Below are 19,133 nucleotides of genomic sequence, written 5' to 3' on the forward strand. Positions count from 1 at the left end.
CAACCTATTTGAACCTTGGGTGGCGATGGCCCTTATACCATAAGAACAGTGTTGGGAGGGGTCATCAATGGTTCTTTAAGGGGTATTGGCTGTGGTTCTGATGTGAAACCTTGTCTTGTTGTGAACAAAATCCCATGTCACAGTTGCAATTTACGCTGAACAATCACCACAATTATGACTGTAATCAAACTTAAGAGGAAAGAAATGTCAAAAGAAAATCTCCAATTTATGAAAATCATGGAATCGCCTACAACCATACAGGACAAAAGATATTGCCTGGAGTCTCCCTTTAAGACACCAGATGCCATCCTTCCAAAGAGCTACTCAGTAAAGCAGAGGACACTGGAAAGGTAGGACTGGTGTGATGTCTTTCATGGTTTCTATCATCCCAGAAAGAGTTCTCGGTGTTTGACTATGGAGGCACATATCACTATTAAACGCTGAGCTTTTCCAAGGGCCTTTTCTCACCTGTCCCCTGCCGGGAGTGCTCACTCGATCCAGGCAGGAGTCTGTAGCATTTAAAGGTGATGTACAGACCATGTTTGATCAGTTGCAGAAAAATACTTTTTACATTGTCTTTAGTGTCCAGAAGGAGAGCTGAACACTCAGTAAAAGAATTTGTTTTTAGATGAATGGATCAGCAACACTTCCCGTGGGCTCACCACCAGCAGGAAAGGTTCTTAATCGGTGCAATGTGATCTGGGTGACAGTGCTCAGACTGCCACCCCCATGACCCGGAAACGGATAAGCGGGAGAAGATGGATGGATGGATGGATGGATCAGCAACAGTCAAGTAGTGCTGCAGTCCGTTGCAGAAGATCAATGTTCCAAAGAAATAAAGGAGGTGAATCTGGATCAGGACAACCTTCCAGTTGCGAGAGCTTTAGGTCTGATTTGGTGCGTTGAGTCGGACTCCTTCAAGTTCATGATGGCGATGATACAGCGGTCCCTGACAAAATGTGATATGTTGTGAACAACCAGCTCAGTGTATGATCCTTTGGGGTTTCTGTCGCTTGTTATGCTTTCCACTAAGACCATGCAGCAGGAGCTTTGCAGAAAAGGCTCCATGTGGGACGATTCACTGCCACCTTCTATAATCAATTTATAAAATCAACAATTCAGCTTATGCTACAAGAGGAGTGATGATGCCCGAGTTTCTTGCAAACTGCATTTGGGCAGAGTTTGAGAAACAGTGGCTAGAAATTACAGTGGATGAGGCCACAGTGGACTGTGACGCTCCAAAGGTCAAAAGAGATGCCATCTCATCGCATACTTTTCAGTTGAGGACAACTCAAAGTGTCAAGGGGCATATAGTTTCCTAGACTTAAAAATGCATTTGTTGCAGCGCCTCTGTCAGGAACATGGCCTGAAGGCCTCTGATCCCTCAAGCTGGGTAAGTAGAAGGACAAAACAGTTTCACCACGGTGTAACATCCTGACACCCAAAGATCTGTTGGAAGTTGAACTGGTCACTGTACGCTAGCGTCAGCCACAGACGTTTTGGGGACAGTTAGCAGTTAAAGATCAATCTCCAAGCTGGACCCGATGTTGGAAGATCGGCTGCTAAACGTTGGAGGAAGATTAAGCAAAAGTGTCCTTTGTAAGGATCAACACATCTCTTTGAACATACCTACCAGACGTTACTACACGGTGGATGTAACCGTACAATGTGAACTCTCAGAAGGAAGTACTGGATTACACAAGCATACCTGAAAGCAGCTATTGCAGATGGTAAAATGGGAGAGCAATTGAGGAAAAGATGGCGGATCTTCCAAAGGAAAAGGTCAATTTCCCAGCCCCTCTTGGTTCATGGCCATTTGAAAAGGTGTTGGAGGTTTTTCCTGAAAAAGAAGTAGAATAGAATTATTAAGACCTGTTACCAGGCTCTGTTTGATAGAGGAGGAGTAGATCATGTTCGTTTGTATTTTGGTGTCCATTGAGTTCCACTTTTGTTTTCTCCTGCTATTGTTGTATTCATTTCTTCCTTCTGCCTGCCAAAACAACTAGGGACCGGTGTGTAGAGGCAGAATCTACATTCCTTTATGTATTAGGAGTCATATGGTAATAGCAGGAGAAATCATTATGGAGGAACCTTTCTTTGTCAGGTCAGGTGTTCCATCCAGAAGGAAAAAACGGTTTTTAACATGTCTGGATGTTTGGGAAAGGTGACTGTGAGTAAACTGGTCACTTTTTGATGTCAACAAACAAACAAGGTGTTGGTAGTATTGTCTACAATGCTACAATTCAGGTCAAGGGACAGAAATACCAATCTGTCGTGTTTCTGAGATTTTGTCAACATGCAAATCCGAACCAGGTTTTGCACCATGCTTACTTTAAAATTAGAATTCGGAAATAATTCATGAACATCTATAAAATCTTCTACCAGCATTGTCATCGTTCAGCTGCAGACAATACAATGAAATTATGGTGGTACTCGCTGAGTTAGAATGGAATAAAATAAAATTTAAAATAAAAATAAATAAATAGATGAGAACAAAAATGGTAAATATGCAGTATAAGAAAATGTAGGAATAATACGACAACTTTAGTGAAAAAGCTGTTTTCCAGTGTTGTGCTTGAATACGAGGTGAGTAGGGTGTGATGTGGGAGGCTCGGTTTCTACATCGGGCCTGGTGGATGTCCTCAGCAGCAGGCAGTCACGTCCCATGATGCTTTGAGCCGTCTTGATGACCCTCTACAGCACCTCCTGTTCATTCCTGGTAAAGCTTGCTTACCATGACGTTATGCAGTATTAGTACACTTTCCACTGTGTATCAGTAGATGTTCAGCGATCGCCTGGCTCACTTGAGCTTCCTCTGGGGAAAGAAAAGAGTCATTGTTGTGCCTGACTGATGACAGTAGAGTCGTACACAGTCGAGGGCGAAGGGAGCGAACAGGAGTGGACTCAGAACACATCCCTGGGGAACTCCACCGTTCAAGGTGAGTCATGTTGCACTTCAATATGATGTGGTAAAAGAATGAAACGTATCGAAAACATGTCCAAAATAGGACTTATTAGTTTTGACATTTTTTTTTTTTTTTTTTAAATTTATAGGAAATCTGGAGTTTTAACAAATATGCTCACTTGTCCAGTGACTGGTTAAAAGAAATGTGTCAAAGGATTCTGTTGTTCCAAATTGTGAGATTGTTCAGCAGTAACTCAGAAATAAATTGAATTAAAAAAAAGTTACCCTAAACTATTTAAAGTATTTCATCTGAATTTAAGGACATCAACTGAATACACATTAAACATGTATGTGTAAACCTCATTAAATTACCACACCGGTATTGCCTTGGTGAAAGACATCAGGGACGGGTTCCAGTATCTGAGCAGCTTGATAAAGTAGCAAGTGTCTGAAATGATCACAAAAATATAAGGTCATCTTGTTACCGGTTCACCATCGTGAAAAACAAAAGAACAAGAGTTTTTGTTTATAAAATGTTTTATTCATGTTAACATAGCTGATACATAGGGATTCAAACAGTTCCACAAGGCATTTGGGGACTACAATTGAATGAATAGCAAAACAATAGTGGTCCAAATCTCTAGTGACAATCACTGGACAGACTAACGAATCACCCTCTTGTAGGATGTGTACAAACTTGCATTGAAAGGTACTAAACTTGACACTTGAACTCGTGTGTTACAGCAATTGTTCCCATTCCAGTGTAATATCTCAAGAGACATGCATGACAGAATTGTCTTCTTCCCATTAAAAAGGTCCCTGCGTTTTGGTCAGGCACAGCCGGCCAGCCCAAACAGGCATGCTTCAGTGATCGAGTGGTAGAAAGTGGGGAGTTGACCGTCGGGCACTACTTGGCTGTGTTGGATTGTTTGTCGCCAGCATGTGAAGCGCGCTGGCTCTCCCTGCAGTATGAAAATTAAATCTGTTTGAAGTTAAACCTCAGCTGCTGTAACCGTACCACACAACTGTAGAGACCGACACACTAGAAAAAAGATAGAAGGGGAGCTCATTTTTTTATATCTCGGCATGTTTTACTCGGGAATTAGTCCACATTCTGTCAGTTGATGGGATTTTGGCTTTTGCTTCTAAACTGCGCAAGGGATCCGATATCATGTCAAGCTATCAATCACTTTACTATATTTGAAACTGCACAAATGGGAAGGCCAGGACAAACACAGACCAGAGGAATGGAGGGTTTTCTTTATTCTTTTGTTTGTTTGTTTTTTAACCAGGTGTTGTCCAAATCTTAAACGTGACAAAAATGTTTTTTTTTTGTTGTTTTTGTTTTTTTACTTTATCTTAATTTCTTTTATTTATTTCCTTACACGACCATTTTCAGAAATGATTTTCATTGGTAGAATGTTTTAAGTGGAGCATTGAGGAATGAATGTGTAAAAAGTTTTTTTTTTCCTTTTGTCATTTTTTTGGGGGAGATAATTCCACTGGTGAGGGCTTGTGCGTTTAGTTTTCGTTCTCGCCGCCCTCTCCTCCTTCGCCGGCATCGCAGTCATCGGCAGTGTTGTCCGATGTCCATAACTGAGGAGAGAAAGACAACGGTTGTGGATTCAGTCGCCAACTACAATCACTTTAGAACCTGATTTAAAAGGATTATCAGAGGCTTCATGCAAAATCCTGGATGAGCATGATATCAGATCTGCACATGGCCACCTACTGGCACACATCAGCCACTCTATAGTTACAGATAAAGTCTTGTTTCCCCGTGTAAATGGTGAAACTGCAACATTCCTGAAACGCGCAGTTCTGGGATCGTTATCAACAGACAGGCGTGTTTTGAAATATTAAGTGCTGTGCTGTCTAATGGTATTACTGAAATGAACTGAGATTCAGTGATCACTTGGCTGCTACAAACTCCCAAGTCATCAAGAACTCAGACTTTTTCACCCACATGATTCTTCAATGAAATGACTTCAGAAATGCCAGCATGTGGACAGATGCAACAGTCTGCCGTCATGAAATGTGTCCCTCACAAAAGAAACGCTAAATGTTCGACAGAATCTCATCCCAAAATTTTTTTATTATTATTTTTTTTTTTTAATGATGACTGACTGTAATCCAACATGGTGGCGTCTGTAGGCCTCCAGGGAAAACGTGCATGAAGTGAACACATCAATGATATCTTCTTTCAAAATTGACAGTTGGGAACTTGAATAGAACTACCTCTTAGTTTCTACCTATTGTTTAACTCAAGGACTTTTTTCAACCGCAAATGTCCTCTGCTGTAGAACGGACGAGAAATTCCAGAGATGTTGGACTCGTCTTTGATTTGCGTTAATTGGCGCACTTCATCACCTGCAGCAAATCTTTGTAATTAAACCATCAAACTATGTGTGAAAGGGTTAAATTGTGCAAAGATTTGAACCCCATATGAAAGCAGGAGACTCACTGTCAGGTTGTCTCTGAGGAGCTGCATGATAAGAGTGCTGTCTTTGTAAGACTCCTCATTTAGCTGGTCGAGCTCTGCAATGGCATCATCAAAAGCCTAAAAACAACAAGAAGACAGAATACAATCAGAGACATTATGCATCACCGGCTGTGTTACAGCGAGAAACACGGGGAGAACTTCAAACCTTTTTGGCCAATTCACAGGCTTTTTCTGGGGAGTTGAGGATCTCGTAGAAGAAGACGGAGAAGTTGAGGGCCAGGCCCAGGCGGATGGGATGTGTGGGGACCATCTTGTTTGTGCTGATGTCAAAGGCATTCTGGTATGCAGTCTCTGAGTTTTGAATGATCTCTGGAGGGAGAAAAACAAATCAAACAATGTCAATATCCAGCTTCAGTAATACAAAGCAATGGGCAGTTAAAAAAAGAAGAAGAAATATTGTAAATCGAAGTAATACCATTAACACAGCAAGTGGTTAACTATTCAAACGTAGAGCAGGAAAAGCTTCGAGCTCTCGCAGCAAGATACTACCTACTTCTATAATCTGACAGTCATATTTGAGTGCAACGAGGCCCGTTCAACCTTTTCTACATAAATAAGCTAAATAATGAGAAACAAGACAAACAGTGTAAAACTTACTTATTTTATCTGCTCCACTAGCTACTTCAGCCAGGTATCTATAGTAGTCCCCCTTCATCTTTAGATAGAAGACTTGGCTCTCCGAGTTCTCCGTCTCTGTGGATTTTTTAATTAAATGCTCATCCAGCAGGCCCTGTAAAAGACATAAGAGCAATTTATGACATACACAGAACAAATATTTACCAGTGGTACATTTCAAATGCTATTGCATAGCTTGCTAAGTGAGTGTCCACGTTCACGCGCCAGAAGCAGCACTCTGGTAGCAGCTAATGGCTGCTGATCTTCCCGATTATCGAGTGCAGCTCTGCTCAATGAGGAGTCAAGTGGAAAGGCTCAGCCACCGTCATTCAGAGTCGACATTTTACCGAGTCAATTTCAAATCAAAGAGGCCGGGCCTCTGGTGTGTCCCAGCTGTAACTCCCCCAAGCACTCCCCCCTCCGTCAGCACTGTGCCGCAAGGTTGGATGCTTTATTGCTGACAACATTTCTCATATGCACATGAGAAGAGACTTGGCATCGTTGACTCATTCCCAACTGAAAGACTCAAAAATGCTCGTTGAGGGAAACATACAAGCACCCTCTGAATTGCATCATGCCTTTAATTACTCGCTGAAACCACAGTGCTCCGAAAGGAGTGATGCATGCAGCACATGCATACATTTTTAATAACTTGCAAACCAGGTTTCTCACTGTCAAAGTCAGAAGCTTCTCTCTCGTCCAGCCTGAAGGAGATTTTTAAGTTAGTTGTACAAGTATATACAAGTGTATAAGTGCAAGTTACAAAATAAGTTCTAATTTCTGTCCCTGTAGTTCAGGTGTTTACAAATTGCAGCTCCGGAGCCACATTAGGCTTTAGACCCCCTGTAGTGGCTCCATAATGATTCACTTCAGATGACAAATGCTGATTTACCTCATGGTAAGTGAACCATGACTCTATAGTCAGAAGGCTCTCAGAAGGCTGAGAGGAAAATAAGAGTTTGAATCAACGTGGACACTTGTTTAATTCTAGTACCTGATGTTTGATATGTTTGGAAGAAATACAAGTAACAGCTAAAGCCACCAGAAAGAGAGAACGATCAAACTGTCAGAGGACAAAAACACAGAAAAAGGACAAAAAAAAGAAAATCAACAAAAACTTTATAAGAGGCAAAAGAACCTAAAATCACTACACAAATATTACAGAATGTGTACACTGGATAGTGGCAAAAGGGGCCCTTTTGCTCATAATTATAGTTTGAAACCACTAAGTTATGTCAATTAACTCCAGGGACGTCGACACATTATGGAACACAATGGTGGAATGAAGTGCAATTTCATTTTAAATGTAATTAGTGCTTTCACACAAGATACAAGTACTCAAGAAAACATATGTCAACTAATGAGTCATGTATATACAACATTACTTTGTACACAAGAGAAGTGACAATACATCAATCATATAAAGGCACAGTGGCAAAGCACATTACAACTCTCACCCTGTGATGACACTCTAGATTAAATCATCCATCCTCAATGGACATGCAAGAAGATTACCCAGGCTAATCTGTGCCAGTAAGACCACGATTTGTGCACAAGTTAACCGATTTAAAGAGCAGATTAACCGTTACACTGAGAACGTAAACACTTACTGCCAGCTCAATCCTAATGACGGACGTCAATCACTCCCAAGAAACAATACGGAATTCAGTTTTCACCTTTCACTTAATGAAAGAACATGTGCCAAGTTGCTTAACTCTGTTCCAGGCCTCGGGCAGCACCCACTCCCGAACCATTTACTGGCACACGACGAGCTCAGCCAGGACACATGCATGTCTCAAGTGCTAAGCATTCCTCTCTACAATAGACAAGAAGAGCTCTCAGTGATTTCACACAAAGCTCCGATTTCAGTCAGCAGTGCCTACAACACAGCATCAACAGTGCTGCTCGAGCTTGTGAAATGTTTTCAAATTCAAAAACACCAGTGAGCAGCTCCCTTACTGTCAATTCAACCGGCAGCACCGAGTTTAGCGACAGGTTATTGGCTTCACCGTTCAGTTTGTTTTCCTTCATTCTGCAAATGTGATCAATCAAGACCAATAATGAAATGTGCCAGTTCCCAGTGCTCGAATACGAGACCAGCCAACGCTGAAAACCAAGCTATGAAAAACATTTCAGACAATAATCCGCAGAGCTGAGAAGCTGAGACTCGGTAGGGTGGTGGAGTCCGACATTCACATCCTGTGTAGAGACTGGAATCACAGTCTATCACTTTTACTGATACAAGTCACAAAGTTCACTCCAGCACAATCAGAGGGGCACACAAACGGCTTACACGGTCTCACTTTCCACAGTGCAGCTCAGAGAAATTATCTCAATCTTACAGTAAAGCTTTCACACAGATCTCCTCTAATCCATCAAGGCAGACTAAAAACAATGTAAAGCACCGATCTGTGCATCTGTGCTGCTGCTGCATTAGACTTAGCGAGTAGTCAAAGCCTGCCACTGTGTTCCTCCGTCGCTAAGCCCTGAAAACGTGGCAAGTAGTGGCGGAGAATGCATTTAGTGCTACTTGGTTTATTATGTGGCTGTCAGAGGGTGAGATGTAGAAACTGGGCTTTAGCGAGAAAATGAGTCATTTATGCATGTTGACTTTCATCTTCCCTACTTTAGCTTCTGTGTACCAGATGGGACTGAACAAACACTGAACATACAGCTTACAGCGTCTACATTTCCTGCAGGTCTGCTTGAGCTTAGTCTCCACCTATTCAGACACACTTTACTAGTGTGCTAACTGACCTTTGTGAGCTCACACCCGCACATGGCCTGTGAGGCCATTGTTCTACATGCAGATTCCCAAAAGGCAGGAACAGTGGGAGGACTACATCATACTTCCTTGTCCTCTCTTGCCTTAGAGGCCATACTTTCACAACTTAAGACCGCTACAGGAAGCAGGAGCAATCTTATACAAGGCCTATCTTAAATAACATGCTGTTTTGTCATCAATTTATGCAACGTTAAATTACATTTCAAAAACAAAGAAACCTCGCCAATAATCATAGCAGACAGGTAAGTCTTAATGGGCTTCTCTTATTCCAGATGGATACCTAAAACAACTAAACTGCAATAGAAAAAAGGAAGACGTACTCCAGCTTTAAAATGAATCCATGCTACAGAATAGGTAAAGAAAAAGCATGAGTTTACCAAAACACAATTGCAGATGTCCTGCAGTTCCTTCTCCACCTTCTCCCGATATTCTTTGACCATCTGCTGTTTCTTTTCACACCCCTCGGCCTTCATTCCAATGCTGGACATCACCCTCCAAGCGGACCGCCTCGCCCCGACCACATTCTTGTAGGCAACAGACAGCAGGTTCCTCTCCTCGTTTGACAATTCTTGGCCCTTCTCGGTAACCTCCTTCATGCATTCTGCCATGTCGTCATAGCGCTCGGCCTGCTCCGCCAGCTTGGCTTTCTGAATAAGATCCGTTTTCTCCATAGTTTGTAATTCTATGGGGACTGAGAGATCAGAGATCTGAGGGTATACAAAGGCTGTTAAATTGAAGAGTGGGTGTAGTACAGGACCACGGTGTAGCTCCACCAATCTGTAAAAAACAAAAGGTAGATAACGTTATGGAATGGAAATAACACCGTGCAACATATGTAAGGGCTTAAAATAGAAAAACCTGCCATTACTAACCTACCAAGGACTAATAAATATCACCTTAATGGCATTATACTGAGTTGCTACACCATTTGCATATTAACCTGTCATATTTATTTTGATGACGTTTTATAGCTCATGAGATTGAAATCAGTGACACTACCTCATTACATAACTGAGCATGACATTTTAAGAAAGCTTTGACTGTATAATCATCACTAATAAACGGGACGTTTTATTTGTTACCATTTATTTTATGTCGCAAATACTGAAAAATCTATAAGGGGAAATGGTCAAACACGAAGCGACATCACCTTCTAGGCCATTTTGGGCTGTGGAAATGTGTCCAGGCGTTTTGGATTAACCCTTTAGTTGTCAGCAATCATTTTGTTCTATTGTGAGAAAGCTGGAAAATAGTATTTTTCGGTTTCTGTACACGGCCTATATGCAGAATGAGAAATCCGATACGATCAGATGTCAGTTACGATGCGGATTATCATCGAAAAGGGGAGAAATAATCAAGACTGGTATGCGAAAGGTTTTTTTGGGGTGGATTTAGCTTCTCTTGGATATAGTGCGGTGCTGAACAGACAAGTCGACGTCTGATGGATTATACTGTGGATTAATGCGGTCTCTAAACGGGGTAAAAGACAGTAAAATGCCTTTTCACAATCGCATTCAAGACTCGGAAGAGGGTTTGGCGACAACGCGGATCACGATTTTAAAGCGTGGTGGTACAAAAAGACGGAAAAAAAAAAAAAAAACCTTCACAACGTGATTTTAACCAACAATCCAGATCGGAGCGTCGAAGGAAATGGCACAAAACGCATTTTCTTCAATTGATCAAACTACCACCAATTTTTGGTTATAACGTGCTGCCCCGTGTGATAGCTTGTCTCGTCAAACTATAATTTGAGGGTGATTGTTTTAAGGTTCGATTGGCTGCGAGCATCCCGAGCACAGCATCCCGCCACAAAGCAGTCTGCTGCAGGGGGAAAATTGCGGGCGTAAGACACAGTGGCCACTCCTTTCAACGAATACGGGCCGTGGTAACGTTGCTTCTACGATACACCGAGCCCAACCAAACCCTGCTAGTCTAACGCAAATCCAACCAGGGTATGTTTGAAGCAGGGTGGCGAAGGAAATAGTGGTAGTTACTGACCTGATGAGGTCCAAATGTGCTCCAGGAACAATCCGGTTAGAGAGACTAGTCAAACAGCAGCAGCACGGAACCAACTGAACCTGCTGAAGCAGAAAAGGAGGGGGGGAAGGGCGGGACCACCACCGGCAAACAACCAATCAGAAATCCCAAACCAGTTTGAGTGGCGTGATTTTGTTGGTGGCTAGACCAATAGTAATTGGGCATGGGAGGACAATGGGGCGGGAGCTTAGGAGATAGTTTGACTGACCGGTACACTGCAGAGACTGGGGCCACGGGGTCTCCTCCAATTAGAGCCAGGGATGAAGACGTCATCGTGTTGCCATGGTGATGCTCCTCCAATCGCTCCCGTGCTTTCTCATGCTGTAGGCGGGTGTGGCTCCTCTTCTCAGACCAGCACATTCATCCTGTTTTAACCTTTTATCTGCTCAAATTCACAGTTTATTCACACAAATCCATCAACTATAACTACATTTCATTACTCACACAAAGTATCTATATGTTCACTTCAACTGGATGTATTATTAGTGTACAGTTAAGTCATTGTGTCTATTTTCTTTACTTTGTCTGTTTTTAAAAGCAATTTCCAATTAAACATGTGATGTACATAGTACATAGAATAGAATAGAATAGAATAGAATAGAATAGAATAGAATAGAAACACTTTATTATTCCTGGGGGAAATTCTTTAAATACACATGTATAACACTGAATAAGTTAAATCCACTGAAAGACAAACATCATCTGCATTTAGCAATACTATCTTCCAAAAATATTCACACTTTTTAAAATTTACTTTTGTCAAATAAATATGCTTGCCTTGAAGCATAAGCAAAATCAAATCAATAACTATGATATTTTTCAACCAGCTGCAGCCTCCATTGGTGTGTGAATGTGTATGTGAATGGGTGAATGTGATGAACTTGTATAGCACTTTGGAGCAGCTCACTCAGTTGAAAGGCACTACATCAGTAAAGTCCATTTAACATTTACCAACTGTTTAAGTGTCATGTTTTAATGTACACAAACCATTTTCTGACACATTATTATTTTTTCATTTTACTCAACCGCACCACAAGTTCAGTTATATTATTTCTGTGCTCAGTCAAATATGCATACTGATTACTTTGTGTACATAAACGTTAATTTCGTGATTGATTTTGTAACTCTGACATATACATTTTTCTACATGCAGGCAAATGACAATGCTTCACAGACACATTAGTTAATTTCAGTATTTATTCTTATTTATTCATTTTATCTTGGAAGCTAGATAAAATATTTGTATATGAAGCCCAGATTTCAGAAAAGTTAGATTTTTAACTTAATGCGTCGTGGATGATGAAAAAAATACTGAATATAGTGGTGTGAATGGGAGAAAACAGGCATTGTTTGACGTTGGGAATTGATTAGAGACCAGATTTTCAAAAATGATACAGAAATGAACAACTTTTTGAAAATCTCAGCTGATTGATTGAGCCGAGTTTGCCCTCCCCCCCCCTTTCTCTGTGATACTGCAGTGACTTTCGAGATTCAAAGGAGTTTTTGTCAGAATCTTCATTTGCACACAGGACCAAAACTATTTCCCTTGTTTTGTGCCTTAATCCACACCTTGACCTCACAGAACAAGACAAACAGCTCAGGCCACAGAAAGGTGGGCACTAAATGTGCAGACGGCCTTGGGTTTTGACTACATCTGCTCGTTGCTGAAACCTGAAGCTCTTGCGATTAACAGAGAGAGTAGACACACAGGTTGCTCAGGTCTGCCAGAAACTTCATATATGTATTAGCCCTGATTATTTAAGTTTTTCTGTGTGTTGATATTATGATCTGAATACCTTTGTGACAGGCCACAAACATAAATAAAGCTTTTTAAATGGAGTCACTGCTGGAACAGTCCAGACAAAATACAGGCTTGGGCTTACCTCCAGCCTCATCTATATCACTACAGCTTGCTCGTATCATATTCATTATTCCTCTTTTAATTTGGGGCGTAGCCATACAACCCCAATGTTACCATCGATGTATTATTCACCATCCCTGATAGACCACAGGCAGGCCAATGGAAGCTTTAATCAAAGCCTCAGCTGGAACGCTCCAGAACAGCACACAAGCATTTCATGTCACTTTCTCACAACGTCCTCATTTCTTTACTTGACTCATCTTAGATCATGCAAAAAAAAAAAAAAAAAAAAAAAAAGAAGCCAATAAAAAGCTCCCGATGCTGCTCATCTTTGTCTGGCTGAGTCTGATAGCTCCATCCAGTGATTCACTTTTTTGACTCATTTCACCACCTCGCTTCACTGCACACCGTAATGATGATGTGTGATAGCTGCATTGGTCTTGTTTGTGGGTTTTCTCTGGGGAAGATGTTCATCCACAATGCAAAAATAATGCAGCTCAAGTAAATTGGTGACTGTGAATGCCCTGTAGGAGTGAGTGTGTGTGTGTTTGTCCTGTGATGGACTGTTTTTTGTCCGGGGTGTACTTTGTCTTTCACCTATTGAATGTTTAGATTTGCTTCAAACTCCTTGGACCAAGCAAGCTGAAAATGGATGGACTGGTATGTTTTGATGTCCAATAATTCAGACATGTTGACGATGATTGCTGCTGTTGATTTGTTGGCTGCGACCAGCAAATACTGGATGTAGCGAGTTTAAACGTTTGTGAATCTAATGATTCTGTTTACAAGCAGTTAATGTTTCTTCATCCTTTATTGTTTTCGTCCTAACAGGAAGGGACAGAAAGCTTCTCGTTTGTGGTAGAACTGATCCGCAACACAAGCCTTTGCTTGCTTTTACGCACTCAGAGGAATTTATGGTGACAGATGAATAGTTGTCATTCCTACTTAGAGAGGACCCGCCTGAAGAAAAGCTTAGTCAAACGTAACCTGCAAGCAAGCCTGCGTTGTAACAGGAGCATATGTCTATGGAAAAAATTATGATATTCTATTAAGGAATATGGGTTTGAACAAGCCAGACAGGTAAATCATTTGTTTTGCCTTCTTAACACAATCAGGTACTTTCACTCTACTTTTAAGTCATTTTTCAGTTACCATCTGAAAGGTCCCCCCATTGGCTAAAAACTAAGACGTCTATTTTTATCGTGCTACCAGCCGTTCTTAGATGAAGAGTCTCTTGTCCACAGTAGGCCAGATGGCTAAAAATACAAATGGTTAATAGGTTGGGAAATCCCATGGCTTCAGCTCTAGTTTCGAGCTCCTATAGCCTGCAGCATGGTAGCTTCTGCTGCTCAGGTTCACATTTCCTGTTGTTTCATCTGATATGTAGAGCAGCCATAATATCTGTCATGTCTGAAGAAATGTCCTCACACGGTGTGGTGAAAGAGAAAGAAAGCTGTCAGTGTAGAAAAGTGAGGCTGAGATGGTATCCGAGAGCCGTGGCGCAGCTGTAGACTGCAAATCTGAAACATATAAGCTGTATTTTTGTTGCTACACTGAATTATGTTTAAAAGAAACCAACAAAGCACCTGATTTGAGCTTGGAGCTTACAAAATCAAAACATGAATTGTATTATGACTTGGCGGGTTCTATGGATTTGGTCAAATTTGCAGGATTTGTGTTTCTATGTTGAAGTTGAGTTTCAGTGTTTGCTGAATAACCGACAGCCAGCGTGGAGAGGTCGTCTCATCATGACCAGGCCCCGGTACTCCAGTTCACAGCCCACCTCTGGGCTCTAATCAAAGGTAATTAAAACGTGCTTGTTCACTCTCCAATATGCACAGACACATAGGCACCAGCAAGCACGCAGCAGGATTTCAGTAGAGTCGGGGCAGTAATTAGATCCAGCAGAAAATGTCACTGAATTATCAAGAAGGCTTCAGAGTCTCGGATTACATTTCATCATGTTGTGTGATGTTTTTTTTACGTTTTTCTTTTTCTTTTTTTTTTGCTACATCTTAGCTTGTGTTGTTTACAGTAAACCTGACAAATATAGCTGCATTTTTTGGTGAGTTAAAGTTTTTTCCCCCACAAATAATTATTAGGAATTAGATTTCAGACCTGTTTCTTTCAACTCTGGTTGTGCCAGAGCTGAATCTAGCTGATAGAAGTTTATTTCTATTAATCATATTTAGTTATGTTCACAAAATATTCACAAAATTTTTAAATTTGACAGATTAGACACTATTATATCTATACATTTCAGTCTACATATATCTAAGATTCCTGGTGGTGGAGTTGCTTGTACGATCACCTCACAGCGAGTACATATTCAGGGTTTAGAGGCTTTTCTGTGTGGAGTTTGAATGTTCTCCCTCTGCCTTTGTTTTTCTTTGGGTCCTCTGCTTTCCTCTGACAGTGTGAGTGTGTGGTTGTCTGTCTCCCTGTGTTTGTGGTGAACCTGTCCAGGTGTACCCTGCCTTCTCTGGCTGTCGGCTGCGTGGGATCGGCCGCAGCCTGACCCTGAAGTGGATGGAGCTGTGCGACAGATGGATGGATGATCTCCAGTGGTGCCTTGGCTGCAGGTGTGAATGTGAGTGTGTGTGACTGTCTGTCTCTCTGTGTTTGCGCCGATGGACTGGTCCAGATTGTTGCCTGCTTTCACCCACCGTCAGCTGGGCTCCAGACTGCTGCAGTGCTGAGGCAGATAAATCTGTCTGGTCGATGGATGAATGTGAACGATTTAGCTGTCAGATAGATTAAGATTTGAGTTCAAGTCTATTGTACAATGGGGCTATTAAAGATGAATACATAGCTTAAGAGGGGAAAATAAACTTCCACATCTGTATATTGTAACCATCAAAGTGTTCAGTGATTCTCCTGAAAAGGATTAAAAGGTTTTTTGAGGTGAAACAAGACACTGTGTCTCCTCACTGTCCTGTGTATTTTACGACCTCTTTCCGTCTCCCACATCCTGTTTGGTGTCTGCCCATCGTCCAGCCTGTGCAGTCACACTCTGCTTCTCCTCACTGACTCAGGATTTCCAAGCATGCTCAAAGACATCCAAAGCATTAGTTGAATGCATGGAGAAAATCCTACAGATTTATTTGCACATGCTGCAGCACTGCCTGCTGTGTGTCGGCCATCACGACGCATCACTCCACCTCGCTGCAGAGAGGAGTGGCACAAAGCTGCAGACTGACGCTCCATGCCCTATTTCATCTGAGTAATCATATCTTATGGAAGGAACAGAGAAAGAATGAGCAAAAGGGGTGACAGGCAGCCATCCATTTTATGAGACCGCTCTATCTAACTCATCATGTACATGGTGTTAGGCAAAAGGCAGGAAAACAAGACAAACACACCCATACCTAAAAGCCACTTAGAGTCACCAAATAACCCCACAAAACATGTTTTTGGATGGTGGGAAGAGCCAGAAGAGAAGCCACAGGGACAACATGCAACCTCCGCACAGAAAAAACCCCAAGCCAGGAACCGAACATACTGTAAAGACCCAGAGGAAGCCCATGCATACATGGGGAGAACATTCAAACTCCACACAGAAAGGCTTTGTGCTTAGGTGTCACTGGCCTCCTCATAGACAAAGTCACCATCAGCTGCTGACGTAGAGGCTGTTTTAGTGCTGCCTTCATTATCCCTGAACAAGAAATGCAAGGAAGCCAATTTCCAACTCAGCACTACAGAGAGCGGAGGCCACCAGAGGAGCAGCCCTACAGAGAGAAATCAATGAGGGTCATCAGGAGGTTTGATTGACTTTAACTCACATGTTGCATCATGTGCAATATATTCAGCAAACAAACGCATGACTGACAGTGTGGTGTTGTCTATTTTAAGGTTACATCCATCCTCTACACCGGTTTATTCAACTTAGTGTCGTAGTCAGGTTATACCTGGGCAGGTGAGCAGCTCCTCACAGCACTAACACAGAGATCGACAGTGACGTTCAGGAACACCAAATAGCCACAAGAACATATCTTTGGACTCGGGGAGGAAACCGAAGAAAAAAAAGAGAATAAAGAGAATCTATCAACACACTGAACATGATCAGCCGTTACAAGTCCAAATGCCACCTCAGCCTCAGCTGGGCGGGGAAAACACAGAGATACAAGAAAGCCCAGGTTTATTGAATCATGACAATCGTGTGTGTGTTTTCTGAAGGACAAAGTCCATTGGGGAGATTGGAGGAATGGGGGCACTAAAACAGCGTGCAAACCTGAGCGACCCTTTTCCCACGAAGATGAAAGCTGTTGTGACTCAGCCCTGTTGTACCAAAGTTTGGTTATAGTGTGGAGGAAGGAAAAAGTGTTACACAACAAGTGGGCTTCGAATACACCCACCCAGGGTGCTAGAGTAGCAGAGACACAGCCAAACGAAACACTGATAAGAGTAGGCTGAAGTGCTTCTCTCTCTCTCTCTCTCTCTCTCTCTCTCTCTCTCTCTCTCTCTCTCTCTCTCTCTCTCTCTCTCTCTCTCTCTGTTGCCATCTGTCTCCGCTGCACTGTTTAATATTCCTAGCATTTTCTGTTTTGAGCTGCTTGATACGAAATTGCGTTTCCAAACCCCGACACTGTGAGCACAAGCGATGAGCCAGGAGGATCTGGTGGAGTCCTGTGTCCACTTGTAGGGATGACACAGGAATGTAACCAGGAATGAATGCAGGGCAGGCCGTAAAAAAGAGAAAAAAGAAAAAGAGTGAACGCTTTCACCCAGGAAGTGCGATTATAAGGGCATGTGTCTCCTGAGGGGAGAGGCGTCGCTGTGCTAGTCAAAGTGCATTTTGTAGTAATGGCAGGAGGCAGAGCCTGCACATAAAAGCATTTTCTGGGCACATTCACTATATGTTTAATGTACCCACATGAAGAAGAGAGTGTCTGGAGTCATGTGGTTCTGCATGACCACATTTCCAGTCGTGTGGCTATTTTTAGCAGCCTCTTTCCCTACAAATCAACAGTGTATTACATAACAATTAACAATTTTAGAAACTACAGTGAGCTGTCATGTCAATGCCATTTGGATGTAGGAATCTTTTCTTCATCTTTTATTTATCCCCATTGCAAAGAGATGAACGAGGCTGGAGCTGATATAAATAGCCTGCTCTGCTTATCCTTTTTTGTCGTCTCCACCACAAAATATATAGAGAAAGGCTTGAATCAGGAACTCAGTTGATCCCAATGGCTCATCGAGGCACTCCATAGATTCCCTCCAAGAGAAATATAACTCTAATCTTGTTAACTTGTTCCCTTCCTAAACGTTCAAGGACATTATGAGTGCAACAAGCTCTGACGTGCCAGCTTCAGAGAGATCAGTTTAAATTCTTTTAACCCACAGCCAATGAACCGGACCTGCTAACCTCGGCCTGTACGCCCTGGAGTAGCTGACATTACAGTGAGTCATACATTAAATACACAAGGACTCATCGGCTTCCTGGAGGCCCTCGGGTAAGCAAGAGCTGCAGGCAAGCGGCGCAGAGGTGTGTCAAGCAAAGACGTGCTCATTCTGAGACAACTGCTTTAAGGCATTGTGTTTTAGCTTTCTTGAAGGAAGAATTCTTTTACTGTCACTTTGCTCATCAGATGTGAAATTCTAAGGGCCACTTTTATCAATAAAATCAGAAGTTTTGATCCCTGAAACCTTTGGCAGATCCTTCACGGTAACTGGAGGGCGAACACACCCAACCCAGTGACTACCCTGGGGCCAAAAAAGTAGACGTTGCACAATGTGATTACTAAAAATGCCAAAGGGAAGTTGTTCTGGTTTTGCACCACTGAAGAAGTTTAGGAGTCTGTTGAATAGTTTAATGCAAATATTGAAAGGAACCAGGTCACCAGCCCAGTAATGATATTTACACTAGATAATGAAGAAGTCACCTGCATCCTCCTAATAACCAGAAAGGAAGGAACTCAGTCAGCAAGAGCTAAATGAAAAAAACAAGATCAAAAACTAAAGTATATACTACCATAGTCTAAATATTACACGGAGATATCAGTGGAAACATTCATTTTGAGCCACAGATTTGACCTCACAGTACACTTCTGTGCCAAACTGATTCAAGCAACTAATTCACACAATACAATGGCTCGACTTCAGGGCCCAACTGTTGGCCAAGTCAAACCTCACCTTCCTTCAGTTGAGGATAAGTGAATCGGAAAGTTACTGAAGTTGGTTTTATAACATCTTGTTCACTCACTGAGGTTCTCCAGGGGAATATGAGGGTTTTGCTGCTCTGCGTTACACATTCAGGCTTTGTAATGATTGACAGCGTCTGTCCCCCGCATACTTGACTTGCATGTTTGAAAAAGCAAGTTGTAAGTACGTCCATTTGAAAGCAAACAGAGACGTGTCTAATTACAAAGTAGAGAAGTCTGCACAGAGGTCTTTTTGTTTTTTATTGTTCCAGGGTTTTTATGAG

At 42.0% G+C, this 19,133-nt stretch overlaps 1 protein-coding gene across 1 annotated transcript; it reads right to left on the minus strand.

Annotated features, from left to right (window-relative positions):
• Positions 1-3,429: 3,429 nt before the first annotated feature.
• LOC308119794 (14-3-3 protein zeta-like) lies at positions 3,430-10,900 on the minus strand. The gene is made up of 6 exons (XM_080480001.1): positions 10,807-10,900; positions 9,186-9,585; positions 6,006-6,138; positions 5,554-5,717; positions 5,370-5,465; positions 3,430-4,501 (listed from the first exon to the last, which is right to left on the minus strand). The coding sequence occupies exons 2-6, from the start codon at positions 9,477-9,479 to the stop codon at positions 4,427-4,429; spliced, it is 762 nt and encodes a 253-aa protein (XP_080336127.1). The 5' UTR covers positions 9,480-9,585; positions 10,807-10,900; the 3' UTR covers positions 3,430-4,426.
• Between the last annotated feature and the right edge of the window lie 8,233 nt (positions 10,901-19,133).

Source organism: Lipophrys pholis, assembly GCF_963383615.2.
Source record: "Lipophrys pholis genome assembly, chromosome: 14".
Taxonomy (NCBI): Eukaryota; Metazoa; Chordata; class Actinopteri; order Blenniiformes; family Blenniidae; genus Lipophrys; species Lipophrys pholis.

Bases quoted from the DNA above. Each gene is read 5' to 3' on its own strand.
- LOC308119794 (XM_080480001.1), bottom strand. From the start codon at position 9,479: ATGGAGAAAACGGATCTTATTCAGAAAGCCAAGCTGGCGGAGCAGGCC. The intron at 5,718-6,005 runs GTAAGTTTTACA...TTCTCCCTCCAG, and splicing joins TAGTGGAGCAGATAAAATAA to AGATCATTCAAAACTCAGAG. The intron at 4,502-5,369 runs GTGAGTCTCCTG...TTCTCTCCTCAG, and splicing joins TCCTCAGAGACAACCTGACA to TTATGGACATCGGACAACAC.